This window comes from Calidris pugnax, unplaced genomic scaffold, assembly GCF_001431845.1.
Source record: "Calidris pugnax isolate Ruff unplaced genomic scaffold, ASM143184v1 scaffold141, whole genome shotgun sequence".
NCBI lineage: Eukaryota > Metazoa > Chordata > Aves > Charadriiformes > Scolopacidae > Calidris > Calidris pugnax.
The window spans coordinates 2,787,684-2,815,242 of NW_015090902.1; the positions used below are offsets into that span (position 1 = coordinate 2,787,684).

Here is a 27,559-nt window from a genome sequence, read left to right on the forward strand (position 1 = left end):
GTCTTATAAAAACTGAAAAAAAGAATTTTAGCTATAATGCCAGAATGTTTGTATGTATACATATCTACATTTACATACAAGTACTGCAAGTCTATTGAACAATTTGCCATCTAGTTTATGGCAAAGTAAATCCCTTTATGTGAGGAACAAGACTAAAAGCATCTTAATGCTTTATTGTTTTATTGTTAAATATTCAGTTTATTAAAATTTAAAAATAAAAAAAAACCAACAAAAAGCTAGACAGCAACAGATGAATGAAAAGTACAGCCATGCTGTATTTAGAAGACCAGAGAGCAATTCAGCATGTAAATCTTAAACTTTAATTAATTTGCCATGCATATTTGAGCAGCCCAGTCTAGCAAATGTTAGTATGCATAAAGTGTTGTCTAGCATAGTTCTGTGTCTTTCAAAATACTCAGTTCAAAATAAATTACTTATGATGGGACAATCTGAATCTTTGAAAAAGGAAAATTCCCTTTTTTTAATCATGAACGCTGCATAAGGCATCAAATAGAGGCAAACTTTTCTACTATTCAGAAAAATACATGTTGTTTCTAAAATATCTACCTTTCTAAATATGTAGTGCAAGAAAAGTAGCTGCAAGGTATTTGATTTTTTGAGTTATTTCATGAAAAAAAAGAAAGAAAATTCCTAATACAACAGGAATTAATGATTGCAGTATTCTGGAATGAAGTTTTACATATTTTTGTGTTCTGCTAATACACAGGAGAGGCTGTAGATGAAAAATAAACTCCCTTTCAGGGATTATTTTAAGAATAATCAAATTGTTATCAAATGTGAATTTCATGGCTTTGAATGAATTAACTTCTTATTTTAATAATTGACCCCATTTTTAATTTTAAGGGTAGTTCAAAAACAGAACTAGGTATATTTTTTAATAAAAGCTCAGACTTCTATATGATTTCTGTTTGGTTTTTTCCCCCCCTTTTTCTCTTGCTAAGCTTTGTGTGGTGGATACATTCATGGGAAGAGTGGAACTGTTCTTTCTCCAGGTTTTCCTGATTTTTATCCAAACTCTTTAAACTGCACTTGGACTATTGAAGTGTCACATGGCAAAGGTAAGAATGAACACTGAATCGTGTGCACTATATGTAATCTCTACATTTAAAAAGTTCAAACACACAAACACAATAAAATGTCTTTTATGAACTGAGTCAGGTCGGTGCTTTCTGCCATTCTTTTGAGGAAAAAGATTAATTTTACAAAATAAATATCTTCACACTGCGTGTATTGATGGGTTGAGCCCAAGTGCTTTCTGCAAGTTTTGTTTCCCAAATTTCAGGGTCTCATTCCATGAGTGTCTTTTCCTAAACTTTTTTCAATGTAATGTAAGATTTATTTTCTGTGTCACTTGCATATAAAGGAAGAGAAAAAAATTCCTATTAAATGCTTTTCTTTTCCCCCTTTTTAATATTTTTAAAGGCGTACAGCTGGCTTTTCATACCTTTCACCTCGAGAGCTCTCATGACTATTTGCTCATCACTGAAGATGGCAGCTTCACAGAACCAGTAGCCAGGTTAACTGGCTCAGTCTTACCCCCTACAATTAAAGCTGGCCTCTTTGGAAATTTTACTGCACAGCTTCGGTTTATATCTGATTTTTCAATTTCTTATGAAGGCTTCAACATAACATTTTCAGGTAAGAAAGTCCATTCCGCTAAATATCCAGAAACTGTTTCCAGATAATATTTTCAGTTGCATATAGCAGAAACGTTATGAAGAACCAGTAAAAAATGTCAATAGAAACTGTATAGTCTCTATGGTAGAAAAATGGCTAAGGTGTATAAAGGTGGCTAACAAATTGAGAAGCATGTTGGCGATGAGACTATTTTAAGGAGAAGTTTTCTCTGTTCTTAGAGAACAATCAGAAGTGTGAAAAAGTAGTTTGGAGGAAAAATAAGGGTGGAAAAAATACAAAGATAGAAGGTACTTCAGAAGGAAGAAACTAAGTGGTACTGTTTTACTAAAGGAAGTATAGAAACTGTAAAAAAGCAGTAGTGTGCTAACTCAGAGTCACAGAGGAGTCTAAATCAAAGACTGATTTTGGAATAGAAAAAGCTATATAAAAATAAAATAAAAAATGTATTAGCTGTTGATGTGTGAAGAAATTCTGATAACTTTTACAAATTCCTCTAAGCTAATTGAAACATTTTAGTTACAGCTTCTTACTTGCAGTTTTCTAAAATGAGATTACATGTACAATACATTTCTCAATAATTTTCTTTGTCTATGTTACTGGCATGTAGAATGTTTACAGATATGCACATGAACGAATCATGAATCAATGAGCTCGTTGAGATGCTCATGCACACAGATATTCTATGGAAGAAGTAGATAAGGAACTCATAGCCAAGTCTCCTACATCATTTTCAAGAAATGAAAAGCAGTAACATTACATATACATTTCTCAATAATTTTCTTTGTCTATGTTAGATTACATGTACAATACATTTCTCAATAATTTTCTTTGTCTATGTTACTGGCATGTAGAATGTTTACAGATATGCACATGAACGAATCATGAATCAATGAGCTCGTTGAGATGCTCATGCACACAGATATTCTATGGAAGAAGTAGATAAGGAACTCATAGCCAAGTCTCCTACATCATTTTCAAGAAATGAAAAGCAGTAAATATGTTTTGTTGAGATATGGCAATGTTTACAGATGAACATGCTGTTTACGAATAATGTATCTCATTTAGCTTGCTTAGTTAAAAAAGAAAACAACTTACCTCCTTAGGGCAGTGCTGAGTTACAGTCGTTCTGGGTACTTGGGACTAACCAAATCAGAGGTCAGCAGTTTTGCAAGTTTGGAATCTAAATGTGAATATTAAATGATATCTCTGGTAGTTTATTTATAAATAACTCAAAATGTTAGAGGGCTAGGTAACTTGTGGAAAATACACAAAATATCTTTATGATTGCAAGGTGAAAAACTGTAGAGTGACAAAATAGGGGGATCACAGAATTTTTCAAACACAAGTGAAGGTTTATGCCCTGTCTACAACTGCTATACACATAGATAGCCATCATAGGTCATAAGTTAAATTAAATAAGTATTTTGAGAAATATTAGTAAGTAGTGAAAACACTACTACTTCTTAGAACTTTTACCAGCAGAAAATAGTGTGGTTTATAGATTCCTCCTACTATTCAGGACCTTCCACAACATAGTTACTATAGGGAAGGATTTCTTTATTTTATTCAATAAGTCAGCTGTTTAAACATCCATTTGGAAACTTTGGGTTAATTCATTCCCCTGACTAAATGTAGTTTCTTTCTCTAATAAGTGGAATTGACCATACATTCCACTGACCTCTAAAGTAAATTTTTCAGAAAATGTATTTTCTTATCAGTTATCAGAAGTGTCTCTCTTCTAAGTGATCTCCTGGGTCTTTGGATCATATTTATATTCTTCAGAATATAAAATCAGACTTTTTGATCTAAGGATGATCTTTCTCAGCATCTTTTCTTGAGCAGTACTCAGTAGTGAATATCCAAGGATCTAAAAACTGCCACAAACCAGGTCTAACATATAGTGACACTTCTCCAGCATGTACTCTGTGAGGATTAGGGAATGTGTGGGTCAGATATTTACTGAATGCGATGCAGACCCTCTGTATGTAAATGCTGGGACTTTTTCCCATGAATTTGTTCTGAGTCAACCTGAATTATTCCTGATGCATGGTTATAAAAGAGACAAAAAATATAGGTGCTTGAGACTTTAAAAAAAAATAGGTGTTTATTTGTTTTCAGTTGGGTGACACATGTAGGATTTCTGAAAGGCATGCAAATAGAGATTACTGGATTAGGAGTGTAGCTTTACTTAAAAAACTAAGGACGCTTTTTGAAAATATGGTTATATTTCTTTTCATTCACCTGACCCCTTGTTTGATTTTTTTTTTGTTAGATTATCTTAATCACATAATTATTTTTTTTATTTGTAAGTCTCACTTCTAAAGCTGTTTGGGTGTTCAGATGAAATGAACCAAGAATTATATACAAAGGATGTAATTAAACAAAATTACAGTAAACCACTCACAGCACAAGCTGATTACAGCCCCTGAAATTAAGAAAATAAAAGTAGTATGGGTGGGACACAATAGATACATAATTACTGTATAGATAGTCATAATACACATACAGAAACATTGCTGGCTTTTAATAGAGAACATAACTCTGAAAAACACACGTTTTCCAAGTGTTCCATACTGACACAATGCAACTAATTTGGGAAGATTTTTTTTTCTTTCCGCATGGACAACTTGTCCCATTTATTTATATATTATGTTTTATTGTGTGCAGAGTACGATCTGGAGCCATGTGATGATCCTGGTGTTCCTGCCTTCAGTAGGCGAATTGGTTTTCATTTTGGTGTTGGAGATTCCTTGATCTTTTCGTGTTTCCCTGGATATCGCCTGGAAGGTGCTAATAAACTTACCTGCCTGGGAGGTGGTCGGCGTGTGTGGAGTGCACCTCTGCCAAGGTGTGTGGGTAGGTGGTCACATGCTTTCATTTCATTCATCAAATCGTTAATTGCACATGGCATGTGTCAGAATGCTGGGCAGAGAACAAGGTGCTTGGGTTGAAAGGATTGATCCCCAAGCTGTACAAACTTTAAAGTCAGTGCAAGATCTAAGTAATGCATGTCTCTTACTTAGGGGGAAAAAAAATCAGAAAGAGGAATAGTTAGAACTGTGATAGAAAATAAAAGAAAATGTCTTATAAGAGAAAATGTAAATCTAATTATTGAACTGTATGATTGCCATAAATAAGATATAAATTTCATACTTTGTTGTTCAGGATAAAGAAACAATGTTTAGAGCTTTTAGGTGAAAATAGATTATTTTTTTTTTTAGAGTCCCCCACCTGGTTGTAAGGGTCTTTTTTTCATATTGTGGTTTTATTCTTCTGACTCTATTGTGTTTTTTTTTTTTAAAGTTTATAAACTACAAACTGTACTACAGCGTTGTAAAGGGTAATTTTTGAAATTAATATGCTGTTGTTAGAAATCAGTAGCTATAAGCTCAAACTGAATGAATAGTTCTGGGACTGGATTTTATAAAATTTGTACAGTTGCTGTATTTCATTTGTGAGATGGTTTTATCAGCACTGTGTGAAGTGAATCTGATCAGCTACTATTGACATAATGCTTCTAAAATGTCAGATAGTTCCACACACCTCTAAATGGAATTTTTTTAAGAAGATTCTTGTTTTAAGTAAGATTTTATTTCATTAAGGGAAAAACTCAGCTTCAGCTTATTTTTTTGTTTGTTTTAGAGGGACGTATGTATCTGAAAAAAGTCATATCACCTACATTATATATACACATAAGATACACATATATAGTTTAAAAATCTGGGTTTATTTAATCCATGATGAATTAAAGTAACAGATGAAAGAGAAACCAATATCATATGGAGTTTGCTATTCATTTGGAAATTCTAGTCTTAGGCTATTTTCAGTTTGATTAATTTTAGAAGTATCACTGGCCTAAGACTGTTTCTCTGTGAATGTTGGCTAACCAAGTATGCACTATCCTATATCATAGGATCACAGAATCATAGAACAGCCCAGGTTGGAAGGTAGCTCAAAAGATCTACTAGTCCAATTGTTTGTGAGAAGGGAGCTAAAATGAGATTATCTAGCACCCTGTCGAATTGCATCTTGAAAACTACAGTGATGAGGACTCTACCACGTACCTGGGACTGATCTCACTGTAAAAAATTTCTTTCTTATACTGAGAGCAACCTGTCCCCATTGCCCCCTGTCTTCCCCATGTGGTTCATTGTGAAGAGAAGAGCCTCTGTCCTCTTTGTAGCCACACTGGAATACCGTGATGAGATACTCCTGAGCCTTCCCTTTGGCAGGGAGAAGAGAACTAACTCCTTCAGTCCATATTGATCACTAGAATAATATTCACATACTCACTTGGAACCTAACGTTTTATTTTCCTTAATTTTTAAGAGTGTCCAGCTATTCTGTAGGTGTGAATAGAAAATCAGTTAGTAACTCAAAAAGTTATAATTTTCAGTATGTAAATTCAATATGAAATTGTTTGCCTACTTTCATTTTATGTCAGTATTTGTTGCCAGACATTAATTTTCTTAGAAGAGGAAATAAAATGCATGTCTACAATATACTAAGTAATAAGAAAATCTATACTAATAATTTCTTATTAAAATTTGAATGTTATTTGAGCTTATTATTGAAATCTTCAAGAAGTTATAGGTCTTAGAAAAATCAGGATATTTGACTGTTTGGCGTTGTTTGGGGTTTTTTTTTTGGTTTGGTGTTTCCCTCTTTCTGGTGGGCTTTGTGTTCCATTCAAACATATCCTTAATTTAGTTCAGATATATATATTTTTTTTTGATCTGCAGTAATACTGTTCGCTTGTGTTGAAGAAAAGAGACATTTTACATGGTTGCCATGTATGTTTTGGTTTTTTAAATGTTTTTATCTTTTAGAAAGCTTTTCCTACATAATGTGCAGTAGTAATATACAGTACTACCTGATCTCTTAGAAATGCTCACTCAGTTATCCTCATAATGTGAGTAACATTGCAAAGTTGTAAAGATTACCACAGTATCAATAATTAGCTTAATGAAGTATCAACCATTGAATTAACCATGAATTTATAGGACTAATGTAACCACTTACTGTGCCAGATAAAGATATGCCTTTATATTCTCCCATGCATAATTTAGAGGTATATATCCGCTCGTGTGTACATGGTAAGTCTGTAATTCATATAGAAACGAAATTTATTTATTGAGAGCTCAACATTTTCTTTTTGTGTTTGCATTATGTTCATTTTTGGATAAATTTATAGACTGATTCTAAGGCATCTGTCGTTAAATCCATGTAGAAGACTCCACTTCCTAATTGATCAAGAAAACCCTTTATAAATTATGCACAGACAACTGGCACTTACATTGAAACACTTATATAAAACTCAGGCTACTGGAGTACAAACTTCCCCTGATTACCTTTGTTTAGTTGAGATCTGAAAACAGAAAACAATTTCTTTCCCCTTCCTTCATTTCATCCTGTGATATTATTTGTTGCTTTGTTATTGCTTCAAATATTATTCCAGTGTTTTCCAGAAAAAAATATTTTTGCAAGAAGGTGCATTCGTTTACTAATTGTGGTTATGGTGGGTTATTGACACTACTTCCATAGATATAATTTATTCCATTAAGTTGCTTACTTAAAAATAATTGCAAATGCATACATACATTTATACTTATTTCATGGCTGTGTTAAAATTCCCAGGAATGTGATACATATTCTTCTCATTTTTTCCTTCCAGTAATAGCTCCTTTTTTCTCTACCTATAATTACACAATTCTATTAACAGTTTCATTTACACTGCACAGTTGACTGCTTTTACTTGAGAACGAAGCCCAACTTATAATGATTTCGTCCCCCTAGAGTAGAGATCCAAGTGTAAAGGTCTTCAGCAGTCACAGTTCTACACATCCCCAAAACTGTCCCCATCTCAGAAGCTTGGTGAATGAGCTGGAACGACTCCTTAGGCTGTTGAAGTCCCTGATTCTGAGGCTAATGTCCACCTAAAGGAGACCATCACAATCAGGTTTCATCTGCTATCTTGTGGTCTTTTAAACAGAAACCACTCCATTTTGTGTGTTAGTAAGGCAGATTTCCTAGATCTCATCTAGCAAATCAGTACGGTCCTTTTAATTATACTTTTCATACCTTCCAGTTTGCTTTAAGTCAAACTAGTCAGGAGCTTTCTGCTGCTCTGTGTTCAGGTTATGCTACTGTTCAAACAGGAATTGAAAGAATCATAGGTTAAGAGAAGAAGTATTCCTAGAAGTACTTTTTTTTTTTTTTTTTAAGAAAAATTAAAAGTAACAATTCAATGAACCAACACAATGAACCTTAGAAATAGATCTTGAATCCGGAAAACGCTCACCCTCCCCACAATGTATTCATTCTTCCAACTCGGAGCAATGGTCCAATGCTTTCACTGCCATGCTGCAGTGCAGAATGCTGGCCCTGGCCCCATCAATTCCATATTCCCCTCTGCACCCTGGCAGGGCTTTGCCAGTACTGAGAGAAGTTAGATGCTGCTCTGCTTCATTTTGTTGGATCCCAGTGGCAAGCACCTTCTCAGTCTGTGCAAATGTGGAAATGTGACATGAAACGAGGTACCTTTCCAGAGATAGGGAGCTCATAAGTTGGGCCTCAGAGAGTGGAGGGAGTTCAGATTGCAACTTCAAATGCATGCATGTGATGTACACCTAACTCATCTCCTGAGTACTTTTTGAAGCATGACTTTATCGTTTGCGCTGATCCTCTAACAGATGAGGAATGGGGCTTTTGGTGTCCTTTATTGTGTGCTCTGGTATGTTGATGAAATTCCTTCCTTCCCTCCTACTGGTGAAAGATGTGCTGTTCACTCATTATCAAAGGCAATGGGTAGAAACCTGAGTGGAGAGATGTTTACAGGGAATTGCAAGGTCTAGTGTAGGTACCTTGTCTTTCAAAAGATATTTCAGAAATTGCTAATTCACCCTGCTGTATTTGTTAATCTCTGAGGGGTACTATATAATAAGTGTTTGTTTATTAGATGACAAAAGATCTGGCTTTGCTATAAGTTTAGGTACCAAAATAATAAATTGAGCTTACTCTATCGTATTCTGATTGTGATATTAATTGCAAAATTGAGGCAGTAATAAGATTATAGGAACCAAAAAAAAGTGAATATTTAGTTCTACTTGCTAACTGTTTTCTTTTAACTCCTTAATATCTTCGTTGATGTGAGTGGCCTTTATGTAGCCTCCTTACTCAGCTGAAGAGCTACCGTTATTATTAGAGATGGTTATTTTCCCCTGTTCACAAGGACATGTAACTAAACGCTTTGATCGCCTCATCCAGGATTTAGGCATTTGGACATCACATGATAATGGGAAGGAAAGTTTGAATTAGTTCTTCAACTCACCTTTCAGAGATTGTCTTAATTTCTATTCTTTTACCTGATTTGCATGCTGCTTCTGTCTACTTGTCTGAGTTTTCCTTGCTCACCATCTTCTTAAGGAACTGTGATAAATTTTACCTAGGAAGTATCATTAAAATATTACTTGTACATTATAGAGTGTCACTATATTCAGTTCAAACCAGCCTTTCATGGTAATTATTGCATAAAGTTCAAGCATAACACATTAATACAATAAACTTGATTTTGAGTGCTTTTCGTTTGTTTGTTTGGGGCTGGGTTTTAACCTTCATTACTTCCCTTATTTTAAGTGTATGGAGTGTTCCTAAAGCAAGCTGTGAAAAACTTAAAGCTGTAAAGAAACAATACTAATGTTTTTGTTTCATATTTAAGCAGTGTTGCTCCTTTATTACTTTTTACACGGCACTTGATTTTTAATGTTGCATTAATACAGTATTTGAGTAAAATCTTCATCATGGTATTGTTCACTGGTATTCACATTAATATCACATTAATTTGTCATGTTCGGTTGTTATAATAAATACTACATGAATAATTAATGGTAGGGTGCTACAATAAATTGCTGACACTCTTTAATAAGTTGTTTCTTTTTAATAGTTTAGTTAGTATTCATTGCAAAATCATCAATTATAATTAATACACTTTGTCATGTTGTAGCATTGAGTTAATTTCCATCGAGATTGAAACATAAGTGGGAACCTTCTTAGCCTGAATAGCACTGTAGATTTCAGTGAGACCCTTGAGATCTGGCATTCATTGTTTTCTTTAAATTCTCTGTAGCATAAAATTTGAATTGGAGTTCACCTCTGAGAAGTCAAACTAAGTCTGAAAATTGCTATTCACTTTTCGTTAGTGATTAGACAGAGAGAGCTCTCTTTTAAAAGCTCATGAGCAAGAAATTTTCTGTAATATCAGTAGCTGAATCTCTGATGAATCCTCTGATAAGGATATGCATGAATCCAGGATCCACTGTATTTAGGAACTCTATTTTTTGATGCTGTCACATTTAAATTGTTTAATCTTTTGGTTGTTTTCTATTCCACACAACATATTTAATAGATTATTTTTTTACTATTTCTATTTCTTTTTCTTGTAACATTGAATTCTTATAAATACAATTGAAAGGTGTTTTTTTTTAATTCCTTATTTTTCTGTCACTATTTGACGGAAATTTGAAGATTTGTTCAAGTCAGTTTTTTAGTCTTACTTTATATGGTTCTTCAAAATATGGTGCAATATAGTAATTAGAGGTTTTAGTTTTCTCTATTTCAAAATAGAAACTTTAATATTCATGAAACACTAACAGATTTCAGCTGTTGCATAGTGATCACTCTGACTGTTTTCAGAATGAAAAGGAGTGATTTGTATGAGACCTTAATCACCTTAGCGTGAGACCTGGTATGAAATTTTAATCACCTATAGTCAGAAGGAATAATGATTGTCTCAGGTCATCCTTTTGCCTTCTTTCTACATTTTAATGTTGTCTCAGGTCATCCTTTTGCCTTCTTTCTTCATTTTAATGTTGTATATGCTAAATATTTTTTTCTTGATAAGACAAATAATGTAGAGTTGTTATCTTCATAGGTCATTACCAGATGATACCAGGGAGAGTAGAAAAAAATCTCAAAAAACAAAAACAAAACCAACAAAAAATATACTAAATCCAAAACCTGCCCCTTGGATCCTGCCAATAATCCCCTGAGGCCAATTAACATCATAGGATTTGTTTTGAGAACCTGAGTGGTATTTTATGTCAGTAGCATATGGATTCAAAACTAATTAAGCAAACTTCAGAAAAGGCTTTACCTGTTAAGTTGTCCCTTTCCTACCCCATTATGCTTTGCAATGGAATGGTACCAAAAAATATGGAGTAAGAGGCTTATCTTCAGCAAGGTGTTTCAATTAGGGTTTCAGTGAGATATTCTAACCATGCCATCATCATACAGGTGTTGCTTAAAGGCTGCTGAGAGAGGCTTACATGCACATGCTTCATTAGTGCAGTCCATAGCTGATGACCTACTTTGACTTGAAATCTATCTTGGAGAAGCAAACAAGAAAGGGAAAAAAGGGAAGGAGAGAGAAAGAAGAAAGGGAAAGCCACTCCTCAGGCACCAGCTGGGAAGAGGAAGGAGAGAGTCCCCAGACAAATATCTCTCCAGTAAAGGTAGCGGTGACGACGATGATGATAGTAATGACAAAAAAAAAGCCAACATCTTCCTGCTTTCTCCCTAGTACAGTTATATTTTTCATGCAGACTTTTAAAGCTCCTCATTGGTAACTTATGATACTGTTAGCACTGAATGGGGGATGTCTGGGTGGTACAGACTGAGTAGTAGTAAAGCTTTGTGCATATGTGGTGTTGTGTAATACTTATTGTGTGTTAACTGTTATCTGCTCATTATCTGCTCTAATCCAACATGAATTTACAGGCTAAAAGCCACCATGTTTGGAGTGATGGAATCTTAGTGTAGAGTTATAGGCTAAAGGGTACAAGGTAAGAGAGTAAGAAGTGGGGTGAGAATAGTATGATTGAAAAATCAGTGTCAGTCACTTCTTAGGAGAAAACCAGCATAACAGTGGTTCTGAATTCAGCAGTGCCAGGGGAGAAGCAGCGCACTTGTGGTACCAGAGTGAAGGTACTTTCCCAGCAGCCTGGCAGTGCGTGGATGAAGGTGACAGGCTCACAAGTGAAGGGCTGGCTGCAGAATTGGAGGTGAAGGACTGTTAACGATTAAGGCACAGGGCAGCAGAGGTTCTATGGAAACTCCACGTGCACCTTGGCTTGGTACAGCATCCCAGTTAAGAGGAAGTCTCATGCTCAGCTTTAGAGACCCCTCAATCAGTGACTGTGGAGAAGCCCTAAGACTTTGCTATTATGTGAAGACAGAGCATACAATGCTTGGTTCAGCTTTAGCCGTATCCCCTTTGCTCTTGTTTTAATGTTGCATGACCATCCTACCAGGTAACAATATTGTCCAGCCAAAATACTAAGAGTTATGAGCTGTCTGAGCTCGGCTGCTTCTTATATTTTATGAACTGCTGCACAATTTTGTAAATGCAACAAAGATATTCTGCACTCAGTAGAGTGCTTTGTGGCAGAGAAGCCTTTAAACTGACAACGTACTACTTTTATTTGATCTCTGCTTTGGAGATCTGCTTAAAATCCTGTCAAACCTTTTAGCAAGTTGTATGGAAAAAAATCATATAGCAAACTTTTCCATTAAACAAAGTTATAGTTACATTTTACATGAACTATGTTTCAAAGCACTTCAAGAATGCCTGAATTTTGTTTGTTTTGTAGAGTTTGTGTTCATATTCAGCGAGTGTTTGATGATCTTCAAAAGACCTACCCTCTGCAGTTTCCTTTTATCCAATTTCAAGTGAGACAATGAAAAGAAGAAGAAAAAAAGTTACTTATGTAAATAGAATTTAAGTGACTTTAATAAGCAAAAGAACAAAGAATGGGGTCGAGGATCTGTTCCAGACAGACTGCTCCCACTGCAAGGGAATAAAAGAACAATTTGATAAGGTAGCATTTTCCAGTCTGCTGCAGTCCTCAGCAAGGTTACAACAGACAGCTCAGAAACAGTAGTAAAAAGAAAGCATATAGTTCCTCCTCTAAAACCTTTTATATGTGGACATAGGTGATATGCACTCAATAAGAGTATGCCTTCTGAATTCTAAGATGGATACTTTTGATTTTATAATAAATAAATAAAATTAACTTTAAATAGTCCACAAGAGTCAAAAGTTATAATAGAGAATTAGGTTAATCTCTTTTTATCCACTTTCCACCTTTTTGAAACATAGAGCCAGGACCATATAGATTTTTTTGTTTTAAAAGATGAGTTCAAGGGACCTTGTCTTTTGGATGCTGTAGTTTGGCAGACTTCCATAGCTTGGGAGATTTGAGAAGGGAAGAATCTAAATTGGAACCATATAAACAGCTGACATTTACAGAACAAATTTCGTTTAGTACAAGCTAGTTTAAGCTAAGTAACAAGCCATTTAGGTATGATGATAGTAACTTTTTTTAAGCACTAATAGCCAAACTATGAAGAAAGGGTTTTGGTGCTGAGACTTAGAGAATTTATTCCTCACTTAGTGCTTCAGAAGTTTGTGCTTTTGTTTCTATGAGCACATTTTTATTCAAATTAGCTACATTAAACTAGTATGCATTACAACTCAGTGACAACACAATTTTGCTGCATACATAAGGGTGTATTCTTAAAGAAGGTCACTATCCCTTGTTCCTCATCCTCATCTAAGGCTGCACATCAGAAAGGTATCACCTGTTCTTAAGTTATAGGTGTTTAAAATCTAATGTTTTAAAGTGGAAATAAAAATACAGATTTTTATGTCTGAATGGTTCTCTTGTAGTTCTTCAATTTAGGAAAATATATTAGTTAGGATGTTTTTAACATGTGAATGTTTAGTGGTATTGCAGTGCTTAGAATCTAATTCTTTGACAGTCTCAATAAATTTTCGTATTTAAATTATCCTCATTTATAGTCCAATCCCAATTAATCATACCCTTTTAATATGAAAACAACCTCTTAATTACTTTAAGATCAGTAAAGTTTATTTCTCATGGCAAACTATGTGCCTGTCAATGTCTGCATAATTTGAAGACTTGCAGATACTAATACTGATATAGTTGATTTTTATCAGAGGAAGGGTATGGTTAATATTCAGTGAATTGCAGCTTCTAAATGAAAATACAAGCAGATACGAGATTTTTTCTCATATAAAGGGCATGAGAAATCTTTTCCCTTTCATTTGTCTGGGATGGGGAGGCAGATGATCCTCCCAAGATGAGGGCATGTCTTTGAAACTCAGAAGGAATCTGGAAGGCGTCGGAGAAAAGTAATGGTGTGAAAGAGAAAAAAAAAAAAAAAAAAGCCCTTTGTAGCCAAAACTAAAGAGCTCTTTCAGTATCATATGATAAAACTTCTCTGCTTAATTTAAGGTACTAAAATCAGTAGTTACTCATAGAGGACATGTGCTAGATAAGGAATGTTGCATGAAATCTTTCAAGGGTGATTGGCAGTTTTTTATTTTACAGTTACCATAGGTGGATGAGCCATATCATTTTCTTATGCAAAACTTCATGGCTTGATCTTTCATCACGAATGTAAGATGTGGCTTCATTTCCTTTGTTTCTGTAAAAGCATTTTAAATTATATCTAGTGCCTCTTAGCCGAATGATCTTGCCAATGTGGCTAAAGGCTGTTGTTTCATTTTGCATAAAGAATTAAAGATTAATTGAAGGAGATGAAAATGGAAGTGAGCATGAATATATTTTTCCAGTCTAGTAGTTTGTACTTACAGGGTAACAGTGAATGCTGATTCATGGATTATTTCAGCATTTCATTTCCCAACTGCTTAATGTATGAATTTCCTTGAAGAAGTGTCCCCCTCCCCTGTTTAATGCCGTAGCTATTAGGCTAAAGAGGTTAGCCAGCATTTGCTCCCTTTGTGACTAACTGATTTTCTAATCCCTTTATGTGAAGCAGGAATCGTAAGAGGTGCATGTTTAAATCGTCAGAGGCAAAATGAATTGAATTTAGGTGTCACACATTCCGGCTGCATGTGTTAATTGCCGTATAAAAAAGCAGCAGCAGTATCAGTTATTGCAGATATTTTTAAAGCAAAAACCCCATGACATTCCCTATACTGCTGAGTAAAATATTAGGGTCTTCATGGGCAGAGATGCCTTTGACTGCATAAGCTTTTCTTGCTGACAAGGCCAGACCCGGTATTGCTGTTTGTGGCTGCTCTTTTGAGTTTCTAGATCCTCACTATGTGTAAGAAGCTCATGCAGTTCTGGATTGCAGTGTGCAGAGACAGTTAGAAAAATACTCAACTGAAGTCCTTCAGGCATAAGGTCTTTGTCTATCTGGACATTAATCACAAATGGGGCGTTAGGACACCAGATCTCCAAAGGAAATATTTTCATGGACGGGACCAACATTTCTCTGAAAAAAAGTCACCTAAATCTCCAGGTCAAAAAACTGGGGGAGCTAATTAAACATAGCCTTAACTTGATATCCTAACATTAGCAAAAACTGGCAAGAAAACTAACCCGAACTGTGACATGTTTTGTGTAATTTTCCTGCTGAGGGAGGGAAGTTGACAAAGAAGGGCTTGCTTTCCTTTGGAAACCTTTCTGGGGGCTGTGTCGGTGATTTACTGACTGACAGGAGATGAGCTAGGAAACCTGAGTGGTCAGAGGCTTAGCAACCCTTTGTCAGGATAACAAAGGGAATGCTAGGGCCTGGTGAACCTGCATAGCTGTCAAATATTTGCAAGGTATTTGAGAAGCTGTAGTATTCGCTGAAAACACAATACGGTTGTATGGGGTGGGTTGAAGGTGTACGAGTGCCGACTTGAGTTTGAAGAATTTTGCTATGTAATTGAATTTTAGTAAATAACTAATTGTTCATAGCAGAAAGCATGTCTGCTTCTTGCAGAATGTAGTAGACTTTAGAATGGTAATATTATATAACTTCCCTTTGTAACCCTCGTTATCCCTGATCTTATCCATCAGCACTTTTTATTTGCAGATTTAAATTACCATGGTTTTGAGCTTTGGAACATTCACTTATTGGAATAGGAAATTTGGCCAGTTCTAGATTAGGGAAAAATAATTGTAAACTTCTTCTATTACTACCTATGTCTTAGTGGTTTGCAGTCAGTAGCTAAAACAAAATGTAGAATATTGTATGAATATTATGCAAGAAAAAAACCTTTGCTTCCATAACTTTTTCTTATTTCCTTCTCCTCAACTTTTTAATTCTATATTTTCCAGTACTTTGAAGGAGGTAAAAAACAAGATACCAGTGCAGCCTAAGGGAACACAGATATTTTTGCATGGATCTTTACTTGGGCAAACATTTGTTTGCAGAAGGCTTGTGTAGACTAGTGGTGTTGTAAACACAAGAAGACATGAAGTAGTATGGGTCTAAACGTGTCTGCCATTAATGTTGGCACTGCTTTGAATAACATATTATAAACTCAGTTCTATTTTCTTTCTGAAAATCAAAGACAAAAATAGTTACATATGAACACGTACACAGAAATATGTATGTATATGTAAACATATATAATAATTATCACATATATGACAGATCCTTTACCAAAGAGGTATTGGAATAAAAATATAGTTCACTTGTCAATCTGCTGCAGTTCTTTGAAACATTTAGACAAAGTGACTTTAAACATATTAGAAATGCCTGGTGCATCCCACACTCCCCAACAAAGGAAGAGTTTTGCTGTCTGAAGTTTAGTGGCAGGGGTTATTATTCCCCAGCTCTCTTCTGCCTATTAAATATAATGCAGCTCAGGGCCTAAGTAAGCAAAGGAAGGGGAGAAGGTAAAGCTCTACTTTAAAATAGCAAACAAACTCAAATTTATGTGCCAAATCAAAGATATTGAGCCACTTTATTGGTGATTTTCTTCTTCGTTTTGCCTAAGGAGAGCCCAACTATAGAGGAAAATAAGGCTCCGAGTAAGACTGTGGCTGCCTCATTCCTCCCTTTCTTTTCTGCTTTCATCTTGCTTCCCTCCTTCCCCTCTTCCTTCCGTCCCTCCCTGCCTCCCTCTCCTTTTCTTTCCTCCTCCCTTTCTTTTCTTCAGTTTTATTGAAGGGAGGAAGTCTAAAATACAGAAAATTTCACTGGTTTTAGGCGTTTCAAAACCAAGAAGCACATAAATTTGATTCTGTCTGTCAAAGCTTCAGAAATGCAAATGAAATATTTTTAGATATTGTTTATTTGTAAATATAAACTATACATTTCTCCCTAAATGAATTATTTTATGCTATATCTTTCTAGTTTATCTTTACACTATATTTTCAAAATTATTCTATACATATATACTTGTTAAATTATACCCAGTTTTACCTAAAATTGCAAACCTCATACACTTACAGAAATTAATATCTTAACATCCTATGAACCCTAAAAATCTATTTAACACTTAGAGAAAAAAAGCCAGATTCTTTTTTAAAACCTATCATATCTTTGATTTAAAAAACCTATTGATTTAAAATTGTACATTCATTTATTATTATGTGAATATATAATGGGTATTTACTAAACTCTGAATTAGGTCTGAATGATGCTTAGGTCAAAATCCATATTTAACACAGTATATTTTACTTTTAGACTAAACATTGAGATATAAATACAAATCTCATCCATAATATTAAGTATTTGTTTGACAAGTATACCAATGTTATTTTCTGTTTCTTTGGATGTTTTCATTTATATGCTGAAATTTATATTACACATTTGGAATAATTTTATTAGTTTTTTATTCAGAACTCAAACTGATCCCACAGGCTGGAGCACAACACTATTCCTACACTTTATTATTTTCTTTACTGGGAAGCAATGACAAAAATATGTACTCCCAAAAGTGCCAATAAGTTCTTACTATAGATAGCTGTGAAAAAGACTCACCTTCTTTTTACATGGAAAAGAAGGGAGCTGTCTGCTTGGCCCTGAATGTTGTCCACAAATTTCTGTTTTGTTTTTAGTTTTTAATCCTGGTTTAGAAAAAAATAATCAAATACTCCTGATTTATTGCCAGATACTTTTTTTTTTTTATCTCAGCAGCTCATTGTTTGCTTTTTCTAATACTTACTTGTAAAGCTAACTAGGGGAGTAAGTGACATCAATGTTATATTATTTGAAATGTTACCACAATAACTATATTTCAACAAAACATCCAATTTTTATGAATTATAGGTTAGTCTGATGGGATGATCAAGGGATAAATTGAAGGTAAAGGGAATTACAGGAAAACACCTAAGTGCACTTAATAAATGTAACCAGTGAAATACAGCAGATAGCAATTTTGGTAGGGTTTCTAGGAGTTTGTTCTACAGATAGATTCCAACAGAAACATACTTTTTCCTAGGTAGCCTGTTAAGACTTTCCATAGGGTCTAAGTATTACTTAAAATATCCCTTGTTTTCTTGAAATGGATAATTCACTTTTTTTTTTTTTTATTATTGTGTCTGTTTTCTTTAGCTGAATGTGGAGCAACTGTCTCTGGAAATGAAGGAACGTTGCTGTCTCCAAATTTTCCATCTAATTATGACAACAATCATGAATGTATCTACAAAATTGAAACAGAGGCTGGAAAAGGAATTCATCTTAGAGCCAGGAGCTTTCAGCTGCGTGAGGGAGATATTGTTAAGGTAAAAAAAAAAAATATCTCACATTCTACCATGCTTAACATTGCATGAATTACTCTACTTTTAACATCAATTGGGATTTTTTTTCATTTCTTTTTCTCATGCAAAATGAATAAATTCTTTGTGGATAGCATCACTTTCTTTATACCAGATTCAATTGTTTATACTGGATTCAAAGGAACTATAGGTGACATTAAGTGTTTAATTGCATTTATAGGGGTTGAAATCTAGAAAGAAAATCTAAAATATTAACTTGTATTTTGAATACAAAAGTGGTTATATTCTTTTCTGTTTGCAGTAATCTTTGTAAGTGTAGCATGGTGATTGCTTAAAAAAAGTTTTTAAAGGTTTTAATTTTGGTACATTTTTGGTACAGTTTTATCTTATTTTATTTGCCTTGCAGAGGACTGTTTTTTTTTAATTAATTACTTTGCTCATTTGAATGGAAAGAAGATAGCTAACATACAGTGTTGTAATAAAATTGTAATTACAGAAGATGGTTTTTGTTCCTTATGCTGTAGGTAGCCTTTGAAACTTGGCCTAGTTTTTGCCAAGCCCAGACTTTGAACATGTAATGGACTTTTACACAGCATGGCCATAATCTGTCTTTTCTTAACAGTTGCTGCTGCATTCCTGTATGTACTGAAAATCGTGACATTCATCTGAAGGGCTGAGCATACATTAAATTACTCTTTCAAATTTATGTCTCTAAATTTTCAGAGTTAATTGATACTTGAAATCACCAAGTACTGAGAATTCAATTAGCAACTTGCTGTCTGGGGATCCTGCAACAACCCATTTAACGTGTTAGAAACTACTGTCTATGTTTCTAACTTGATTTGACTGTTTTTATTTGCACTGAATGCTTCCCACAAGGAGTTTAAAGACATCATTTTTATGGATCAAATTTTGATGTCCGTACTTTTATCAATTTTGTCATCTTAAGAGACTCCTTATGTAAATAAGTGTGACAATCCAATTTGAAGTTCTACATTTCCTGAAAAATACAAGGCGTTTACAGATATGATGAAAGTGGGGAGGGGAAAAAAACAGGCTTCTCTTTAAGTATTGTCTTTATTAATATAGACATTCGTATCTTTGTTGTTATTCCTGATTTTTTAAGCAAGTACAGATTGTATTAGACATTGAAATAAGTAAAACTAAGAATCCCCAATAGTATTAGAAAGTTACAGTCAAAAGAACAGCATTTTCTCCAGCTTTACCCAAAAAAACATTAATAATAAATGCCTTGTGTGGCCACCATGTATGAAACACTGTAAGACTTTAGCCTATGGTTTTCCTTTTAGATCAAAGAGAATTGAGTAAGTGGGCAAAATATGTGCTCTATACTGTCCTTTGCTCCCATCTTCCTTGGTCTGACTCTGCAAATCCCCCAAAGTATTTTTGCTCTGAACAGGTGCAGCAGACAAGGAGGAACTTAATTGCCTGCTGAGCTGCTTGGATCTGGTGCATGAGTCCCCCCAGAAGCTTTGCACATATCAAGTTTGTAAATAATTTAATAAACTACCTGAAGGAAAAAAAAAAAAAACAAACCCCCAAAAAACCCCCAAAACTTAGAAAGCCCTAAACAAACATTCAAGAAACTCAATTATCTTTCAGAACATTTCATGAGTAATGTCAAGCATACTTGGAGATACTCCCTCGGGAGATAAGCAAGATTTGCCTGAGAGAAAGCTGTTCTGAGCAATCTGTTAGATACTTTCTTCTTTCATAGATCTGTTCGCACAATACTCCTGAGGATCCACAGGAAGCTGAGGCAAAATTGTGGTGATGTCTGTACTGCAAAAGGCCTGTTCTCTGGTTCTGAGGCAACTGGCATGGCACAACTTCCATTTAGAGAATTAAACTCTCTTCCCCCATAGCCTCTCTGTAACACGGATTCATAAAAAAAAAAAGTCTATTTCCTCTTAAGTCCCATGCCAGGATGTCTTTGTACATATATCCACTGGAATCAGCCCTTGATCTAGCCCCAAGATTTACCCAGGCATTGTCTGGAAGACTGCCAAAAGGAGCAGACCAAAATCTCCACTGAAAATGTGCGGGAGGTTGAACGGAGCATACAGCCGAATATTAATGTTTGGGGTGGTGTCCTAGCTTTGTTTATGTTAGTGGCTAAAGTATCTCTAGTATTCAGATTTTATAAACTTGCCAATGCAGCTTCTGATTTTTTTTTAGTTAATCTGTAGGTGGTGTTCTTCTAGACTCAAAGAAATGTTATTTCCAGTCTTGCCAGGCATCATGAGCTGATACTGACTGACTGCTTACCACTAATAAGGCACTTTGTGTTGATTTACAGCCCGATAGATGAAAGCAGGGAATGTTCCAGGAACCTCACAAAGGAAGCCAGCATGAAGAATTTCTGTTTTCCAAACAATGCCAGTTATCTTAGAAACGTTAGAGTTACTTTGCTGACTTGAACCAAGCGCTCCACCAGCTCAGTGTGCTTTCTCTGATAGGTGACAGGTGATTTTATTAAGGTAAAATAGGCAAATTTGGCCACTCTCTGTGCTCCATTGCCCTTATGCTCTCCAACATTCACAGCTGTTTGGTTAAGTTAGATCACAATTTGCTGTCTCTTCCATCTGTTACTAACATGTTGTCTTTGAATTTTGTTGTTTTTTTTTTTTTTAAATTAGTTGATGCTACTCTTTTGTTTTGGTTTCTTTTATTTTACTTTACATTATTTTACTTTTTTTTTTATTATTGTTTCGTTTGTCTTCTTTTATTTTATTTTGGGTTGGTTTTTTGTTTTGTTTTATTTCATTTTATTTTAACTCCCTAAAATGATTTAGAAATGTTCCTTAACTGTAGTTGCGTGCTTTGGTTGCAACCTACTTTAAGCAAATGTATACTATCTACTTTCTTCTCCTCTTCCCTTTCCTGTCCTGTTCTGCATGGGAAGGAGATCTGAGCATGTGAGACAGAAATAAATTTTCATTTATATGCTCTGACCAGATCCACAATCTGACCTGTTGGGAAATTAAGACACTCTCCAAAGGCTCACCCTTCCCACAGCTTTGGCAGGCCTGTAGACTTCTGAAGCTTGCTTTCACACTAAATATGAGCAAAACACGTTCTAAACACCAGCCTTCTATCTTGTGTCTGCACAGAAGAAAGCCCCAAGACTGCCTTGCAGGCAGCTCACGAGGCTTAGAATATTTATAAACCTTGCACTGAAATGTAGGGCGTTTTCCCACCTGAGTCTCTTGCTCTGTTTTTAAAGAAAATATGTACACACTGGGTGCTGGTGTCCAGGTTTCGTTGGTGGGGAGGGTTCGTGGGGTGGCCTCTGTGGGGAGAGGCTGGGGCTGCCCTGTGCCAGACACAGCCGGTTCCAACCGGCTCCAACCAACCCCCTCAGGGCCCAGCTCAGCCCCGCCGCCATCTTAGGGAAAGCCTAATTAAGAAAGGGTGAAAAAGGCTGCACTGTACTGTGTGAGAACGAGGAGTGAGGGGAAAAAAAAGTGTGAGGAACAATCCTGGTAACACCAAGATCAACACACCACAAATGTCTTATGAAGTATATAATATCAGCATTTGTTTGAGGTAGTATCACTAAGAATTCCATGAGGATTTAGTGAAAATATTTGGGAATATATATAGAAACGTGCATAGCAATGTCAGCAAGCTATACAGGAATTATCCCTCAAATCATCAAAGGAATATTCTAAAAGCATTTCCCTTTGGGATGATTTTATGCCATAAAGATCTCTGCAATTAAAGAAAATTGCAAAGTTCAATCGTAAGTAATTTCATTTTACTGTCAACTGTCAAACTGGAGTTGAAGAAAATCGAGCCTTCTCCTTCAGGTGAGTGCCTGTTTTTACATTCCCTCAGCAGGTGCGGATACATTAGCACCGTTCCTACAGCACTTCACCCCATGAATAATAGTAGCGCTGTCCTCTCGCCTGCATATTTTAATTCCAGCAGTAAAGCAAGCACTTCCCTTTTAGTTCCTCACAGTTTAGGTGAAATGGAGCGTCCCTGAATGCTCTGGCTGCATTTATCCTCGTGCTCCAAACAATGCTGTGATGATTCCCTGCTGCCCCCGAGGCCAACTTCCTCAGGTTGACTGCATCCATAATATTAAACTCTCTAATCTTACAAAACAAGGTGGCTCACTCAATGTGTCTCTCAGTCCCTGGCCTGTGCAGCTCCTGGACTAATGGACTAATGCTTTCTCAGGAAAGATTTGTGAGGGTGCTAGTAGGTCTGCATTAAATGTGCGCCAAGGATGTACTGACAATAAATACTATGTAGACAGTGTAGTTGTGGTGACTGGACTCCTACTCTGGCACTGTTTACTTGCTTTGAAAATATAAAACACCTTCAGCTGTATATATTCAACTACGTTTACTGTTGGAACAAGAGGGAATATTGAGGCTGTGGCGCATAGGGAATTACAAATAATTTGCAAGGGTACTTCTGACAGTGAGACACTGTGCATGAGGAAGGGTCAAAACTAATGCTTTCAAGGAGAATATGTGCAGGTCTATAAATCATAGACAAAGGTTTCTATAGCTTGCAAAGTATGAACTTGAATTATCTGGAAAGAAATCTGAACTCAAGTAAAGACACAGAAACAGAATCACCATTTTGAGGTGTATGGCATAACTGAGTACTTGTATTACCTGTTTGTTTTAAAGCTTATCCTTCCTCACTCACTGACACTTCAGCTCCTGATCTGCCTTTAACTGCCATTTGCAATTTCTTAAATATTTTTAAGTGTCTGCTTATGGTGAAATCTTTGTAATGCAATCATCGTCAATTAGTTATAAGTAAGAGGAAAACCAGAAAGTAATTTCACGTATTTCATCTATTTAGTCAAATAGACCTTCCTTATTTTTTTCACGACAGAGAAAATAATGCTTAGTAATTGTAGCATGTGAATTATATTTAGGGTTCTCCTACATGAGTTAAACATATGCACTATATATGAGTGAATACTGACAATGTCTAGACTAGTGTGATAAACGTGTTCTCTGGCTCTGGAGACAGTTGGATATGACAGAACACAATATTTACACAAGCTGCCTTTTGGGAATGATCCTTGGCCCCCACTAATGACCAAGAATTATTAGGGAAAATGCTTTTTCTTTCCCAGGGATGGTTCAAGCAAGTTATCAGTAAATGCAATGCTTGTATTTGTTCACTAACATGGTGTCAATGACTAGAATGTCTAGTCATTGTTACCATCACTAATTAAGTCTGCAATGTTAACAACAGCTGGACAACTGTCACCAGTTAAAAAATGTCACCACTTTTTTTGCAGCTTTTTTTTTTTTTTTTCACATGAACCTTCTTACCTCATTTTTATTTCAGAAAATAATGTTTAATTTGTGTCTGGACTCGTCTTGAGAGATACTATTATTTAACTTGCTGATCCTTAGGTACGAAGAGTATCTGTAACAGTCAGTGAAGTAGAACAGTGTTGGGACAGGATGTCTAAGGGACAGGCGTAGTGATTAGCTGTTATTTTTTTTCTTTTAAATATGAATAAAAATCCCTTTTATTTTAACACAGCATTTTTATTAATCACAATTAAAAGTAGGTAATTCCATTCAAAGTAATATCTCTCAAAACAAGTAAAATAGATCTGTGCTTTTTGCATAGTACGTGTGATCAGAATGTTATTAAAAAGGAAATCTTATAGTGAACAAATGCTTTATTTTGTACAAGAGATTTCCAGCTCTGATAAATAAAGTGTAATTAGTCCGTGAAAGTGATCAGTAGTTCTGGCCCAGGACAATGGTGGAAACTTGGAGGCTTTTTTTTTTTTTTTTTCAGATACTATTAGCCCAATTTAAAGTCATAGACTTTAAGTATGTGTTACTGCTCGCACAAATCTTAAACGTAATTGATTGTGTCTTCTTATAGCTCGTCTTTGTGCTCTAAGACAATCTTTCCCTTAGTAATAAGGACACAATGTATTGTTCTACTAAAGGCTAGCATAATATATTATTTTCAAAAGCTTCTTTCAGGGAAGGTAATTTTTTATATCTGTGTATATTTATTAAACTAAATTTATGCTTTTATCTTAAAAAATCTTTATGTGCATTGTTTATATTATTTTCTTTTGTTAATGTCGGCACTTGAGATGAATGAAGTACTATCAAGACATACACCTATATTGACTGTATGCTGGTATTTTCTCCACTGAGAAAATAGTTCTGCTTTTAACTGTTTGTCATCACCTATAAATGTAGTTGCCATGGCCTGTCCTCTCAGAAGATGTATTTCTTAGTAGATGTAACTGGACATTCAAATAGGAAGAAGTGTCTGTGACTCAAATGTAGGAATTTAGGTTGTTAAATGGGTCACTGCCTGCTTCTGGCTGGAATCAGTATAAATCCTCACTGTACCACAAGGTCGGAGAATGGAGAGACGAAGATCCTGAGCTTAAGATATTTACTGAAATAGTAGCTTTTGCACTAGTTATCTACAATCGCTCTAGGACATATGAGATCACGGTGAATTATTTTTTACTTCATATTAGAAACCAGCTGCTCAGATTCATTCCTTGCTTTCATATAACTAGTCACATGATGTATGGTATATGTTTTCAAAGTATGAAACACACTCCATATTTTCTTATTTTTCCATGAGAAAGTTCAGATGATTTATTTAATTTAAAGAATAAAATAGCTTTTTAAAATTAATCTTGAGACCAAAAAAAAAACCCATAGAATACTCTTTTGGTACTTTATGGCTTTCAGGGTTTTGCAATAAGCAAAAGTAATTTTTCCCCCTCTAGCCAATACTAACTCTGTCTTGGATTGATGAACATTCATAGAGATTAATATTGTTGATTTTGTCTTCCATTGAAATTTTCAGTAAAGTAACATGGTAAATAAGAACATCTCTACACGTAGTTTGGAAATAAAATCACCCATCTTTTTGAAAACCTATCTTTCTTTGTTAAAACCTATAGTAAACCAAAAAATACTGCAGACTCAGAGTCTGAAATAAAAGGTGACAGATTGACTTTAATACCTCAGTTCTGCTGTTATCTTCAGACAGGAGAGAATAGAGTAGAATGGGATTTACCTCTTACAGCCTTACTTCAATGACGATTTCAGAAATTATACTTCTGTTAGCCTTTGTGAATAACCGTGAAAGATAATTTGACTTTATAAAACCTCGGAAGATAAGATTGATGTATAAATACTAATTTCATTCAAGATGAGCTCACAGTGCTGAAAAGGAAAGAAGACTATAAAACACCTTAAGGGCGACAGAATATTTTATATTGTATTGAACTGCATAACCAAATGATATGTACCTCACAGAATGGAAACATTAACTTTTTGGAGAAACTATTGGCAATACATAGCTCACTTTGGAAGTATGTGTAAAGACGTCCAATTTCATATATCTGTTTTATTTCTACAAGGTGTATGATGGAAAAGACAGCTCTTCACGTTCTCTGGGAGCCTTCACCAAAAATGAGATGATGGGAATTATCCTTAATAGTACCTCTAACCATTTGTGGATAGAGTTTAATACCAATGGATCCGATACTGACCAAGGATTTCAGCTCACTTACACAAGTAAGTAGGTCACAAGTATGCTCTGATTGACTGTTTTGTGGGAAAATGTGTATTTCTCAGCTGCAGTGATTTCTCATGGAATGGTGAAGATAATTTCCTAGAATATACTGTGGTTAGCAGATTGAATTTTAATGGCCTACACGGCTGGATAGGTGTTATTAATTAGTAAGACCATTACTAAAACCAAAAAAAATTGTAACCTTTGAGATTTAGAAAAAATTATAATTTTGAAGATTTAGTGGTGAGGCTTAGAAAGAAGTGAATTGTGAAATATGTGAGTTGCACAACACATATTAGTGTGTTAGTGTTATATTGCAGCAGAAAACTTACACAGAGACAGATTTTAAAAATGGAACATTTAGTCCTTGCTGTCAAATTAAAAAAGATAAGAGTAGGAATGAGAATAAAAAGAATACAGTGTGCCTGGTTGCACACTCTTACTATGTCCCAACTGCTTGTCAGGATGAGGGTGGAGTATGCTGGAAGGGGACCTGAGTGAACAAGTTTTGATGAACCATTTAGAAGTGGTATTTTGTTTAAAGATGGAATTTAGCTTAATTTCTGCATAACATGTCTTCATAACGTTGCTCTTTTTTTTTTTTAATTGCCAAATATCTCACTTAGTATATTGTGTGACCAGTTTGCAGCAGTTTATGTTGAAGTGTTTATCTGTGACTTTTCCTCCTGCCTGCTCTCACATTAGACAGTCCTCATTTGTAAATACAGTTTAATTCCTAATTTTTCACATGTATTTTCAGGAGTCCAAATTCAAGACTATACATTTTGAGATAGTGATCATCTAACCAGGTGATTCCCATAAACTGTAACAAGGTGGAACTTTTCACCATTTATAATTTGATACAAGCAGAAGAGGCATTTTTTTGGAATGCTTTGAAAACTGGCTGCAGTGCTGATTCCTGTTTTTTGGTTTGTTTTTTGGTTTTGTTTTTTTTTTCTCCCGAAGGACTCCAGTGCTAGTGATATTTTAAAAATTAGGCATACCAGATATTTAGAGTCATCATTTGGTGGGACTGGAGTTTTTGGTGTAGTTCCAATGCAGTTCCTAAACAAATGTGTCCATTTTGCATTTGGTAAATGCATCAAACGCTAAATGATAATGATCTGTTTGTATTAACCACATTGGCGTTTACAACTATAATTAACTTCCCTGAAAATTTATTTATTCACTTTTCAGATTGAAATATACCAGATCCTTTAAAATTACTCAAAGATAAAATATACAAGAGTGTTAAAATCTCACTGAAAGAAAAGGAGAAATATGTACACTCGAGTGAATGAAATTGAATAATGAATATCATAAGACTGTTAGAAAGAGCTAGAAGTTATAGTGTAATAAATCTAGTGGTAAATTAATTTTGGTTATTCCCTATCTGGTTGATGAGTTCTTGGTCCCCACAAGGGATACATCAACTGCCCTTAATTGTTGGTCTTTTTAGTACTTTTCTTCCCATTAATGCTATTGAAATTAAGATTAGTGCTGCTTTGAAGCTTGAATTTTAGAACCATTGTCATACGCTATTCTAAAGACTAACTACCTTTCCATCTTTTTTAACATTGTGAATTCTGTGGATGATGTTAAATTTACAAATGCAGGAGAAGAAAAAGCTAATGATCCATGAGAACAAAAATGTGGATAAAGAAAATTTTATTTCTGTTTTCAGGATCTCATTACTGACAATAAAACAGAATTCTATACACTCAGAATCTGAGTGGTTTGTATAAATTGTAGTATAAGCAGATATTAAAAATAAATCTATA

At 34.9% G+C, this 27,559-nt stretch overlaps 1 protein-coding gene across 2 annotated transcripts in view; it reads left to right on the forward strand.

Moving 5' to 3' along the window:
• Positions 1-27,559, forward strand: part of CSMD1 (CUB and Sushi multiple domains 1) — a 1,104,383-nt gene that overhangs the window by 855,385 nt on the left and 221,439 nt on the right. For both annotated transcript variants that reach the window (XM_014948981.1, XM_014948982.1), the window contains exons 19-23: positions 963-1,079; positions 1,444-1,659; positions 4,327-4,515; positions 18,043-18,212; positions 25,624-25,780. In XM_014948981.1, the coding sequence (XP_014804467.1) occupies positions 963-1,079; positions 1,444-1,659; positions 4,327-4,515; positions 18,043-18,212; positions 25,624-25,780 (849 nt within the window). The remainder of the gene's footprint in view (positions 1-962; positions 1,080-1,443; positions 1,660-4,326; positions 4,516-18,042; positions 18,213-25,623; positions 25,781-27,559) is intronic.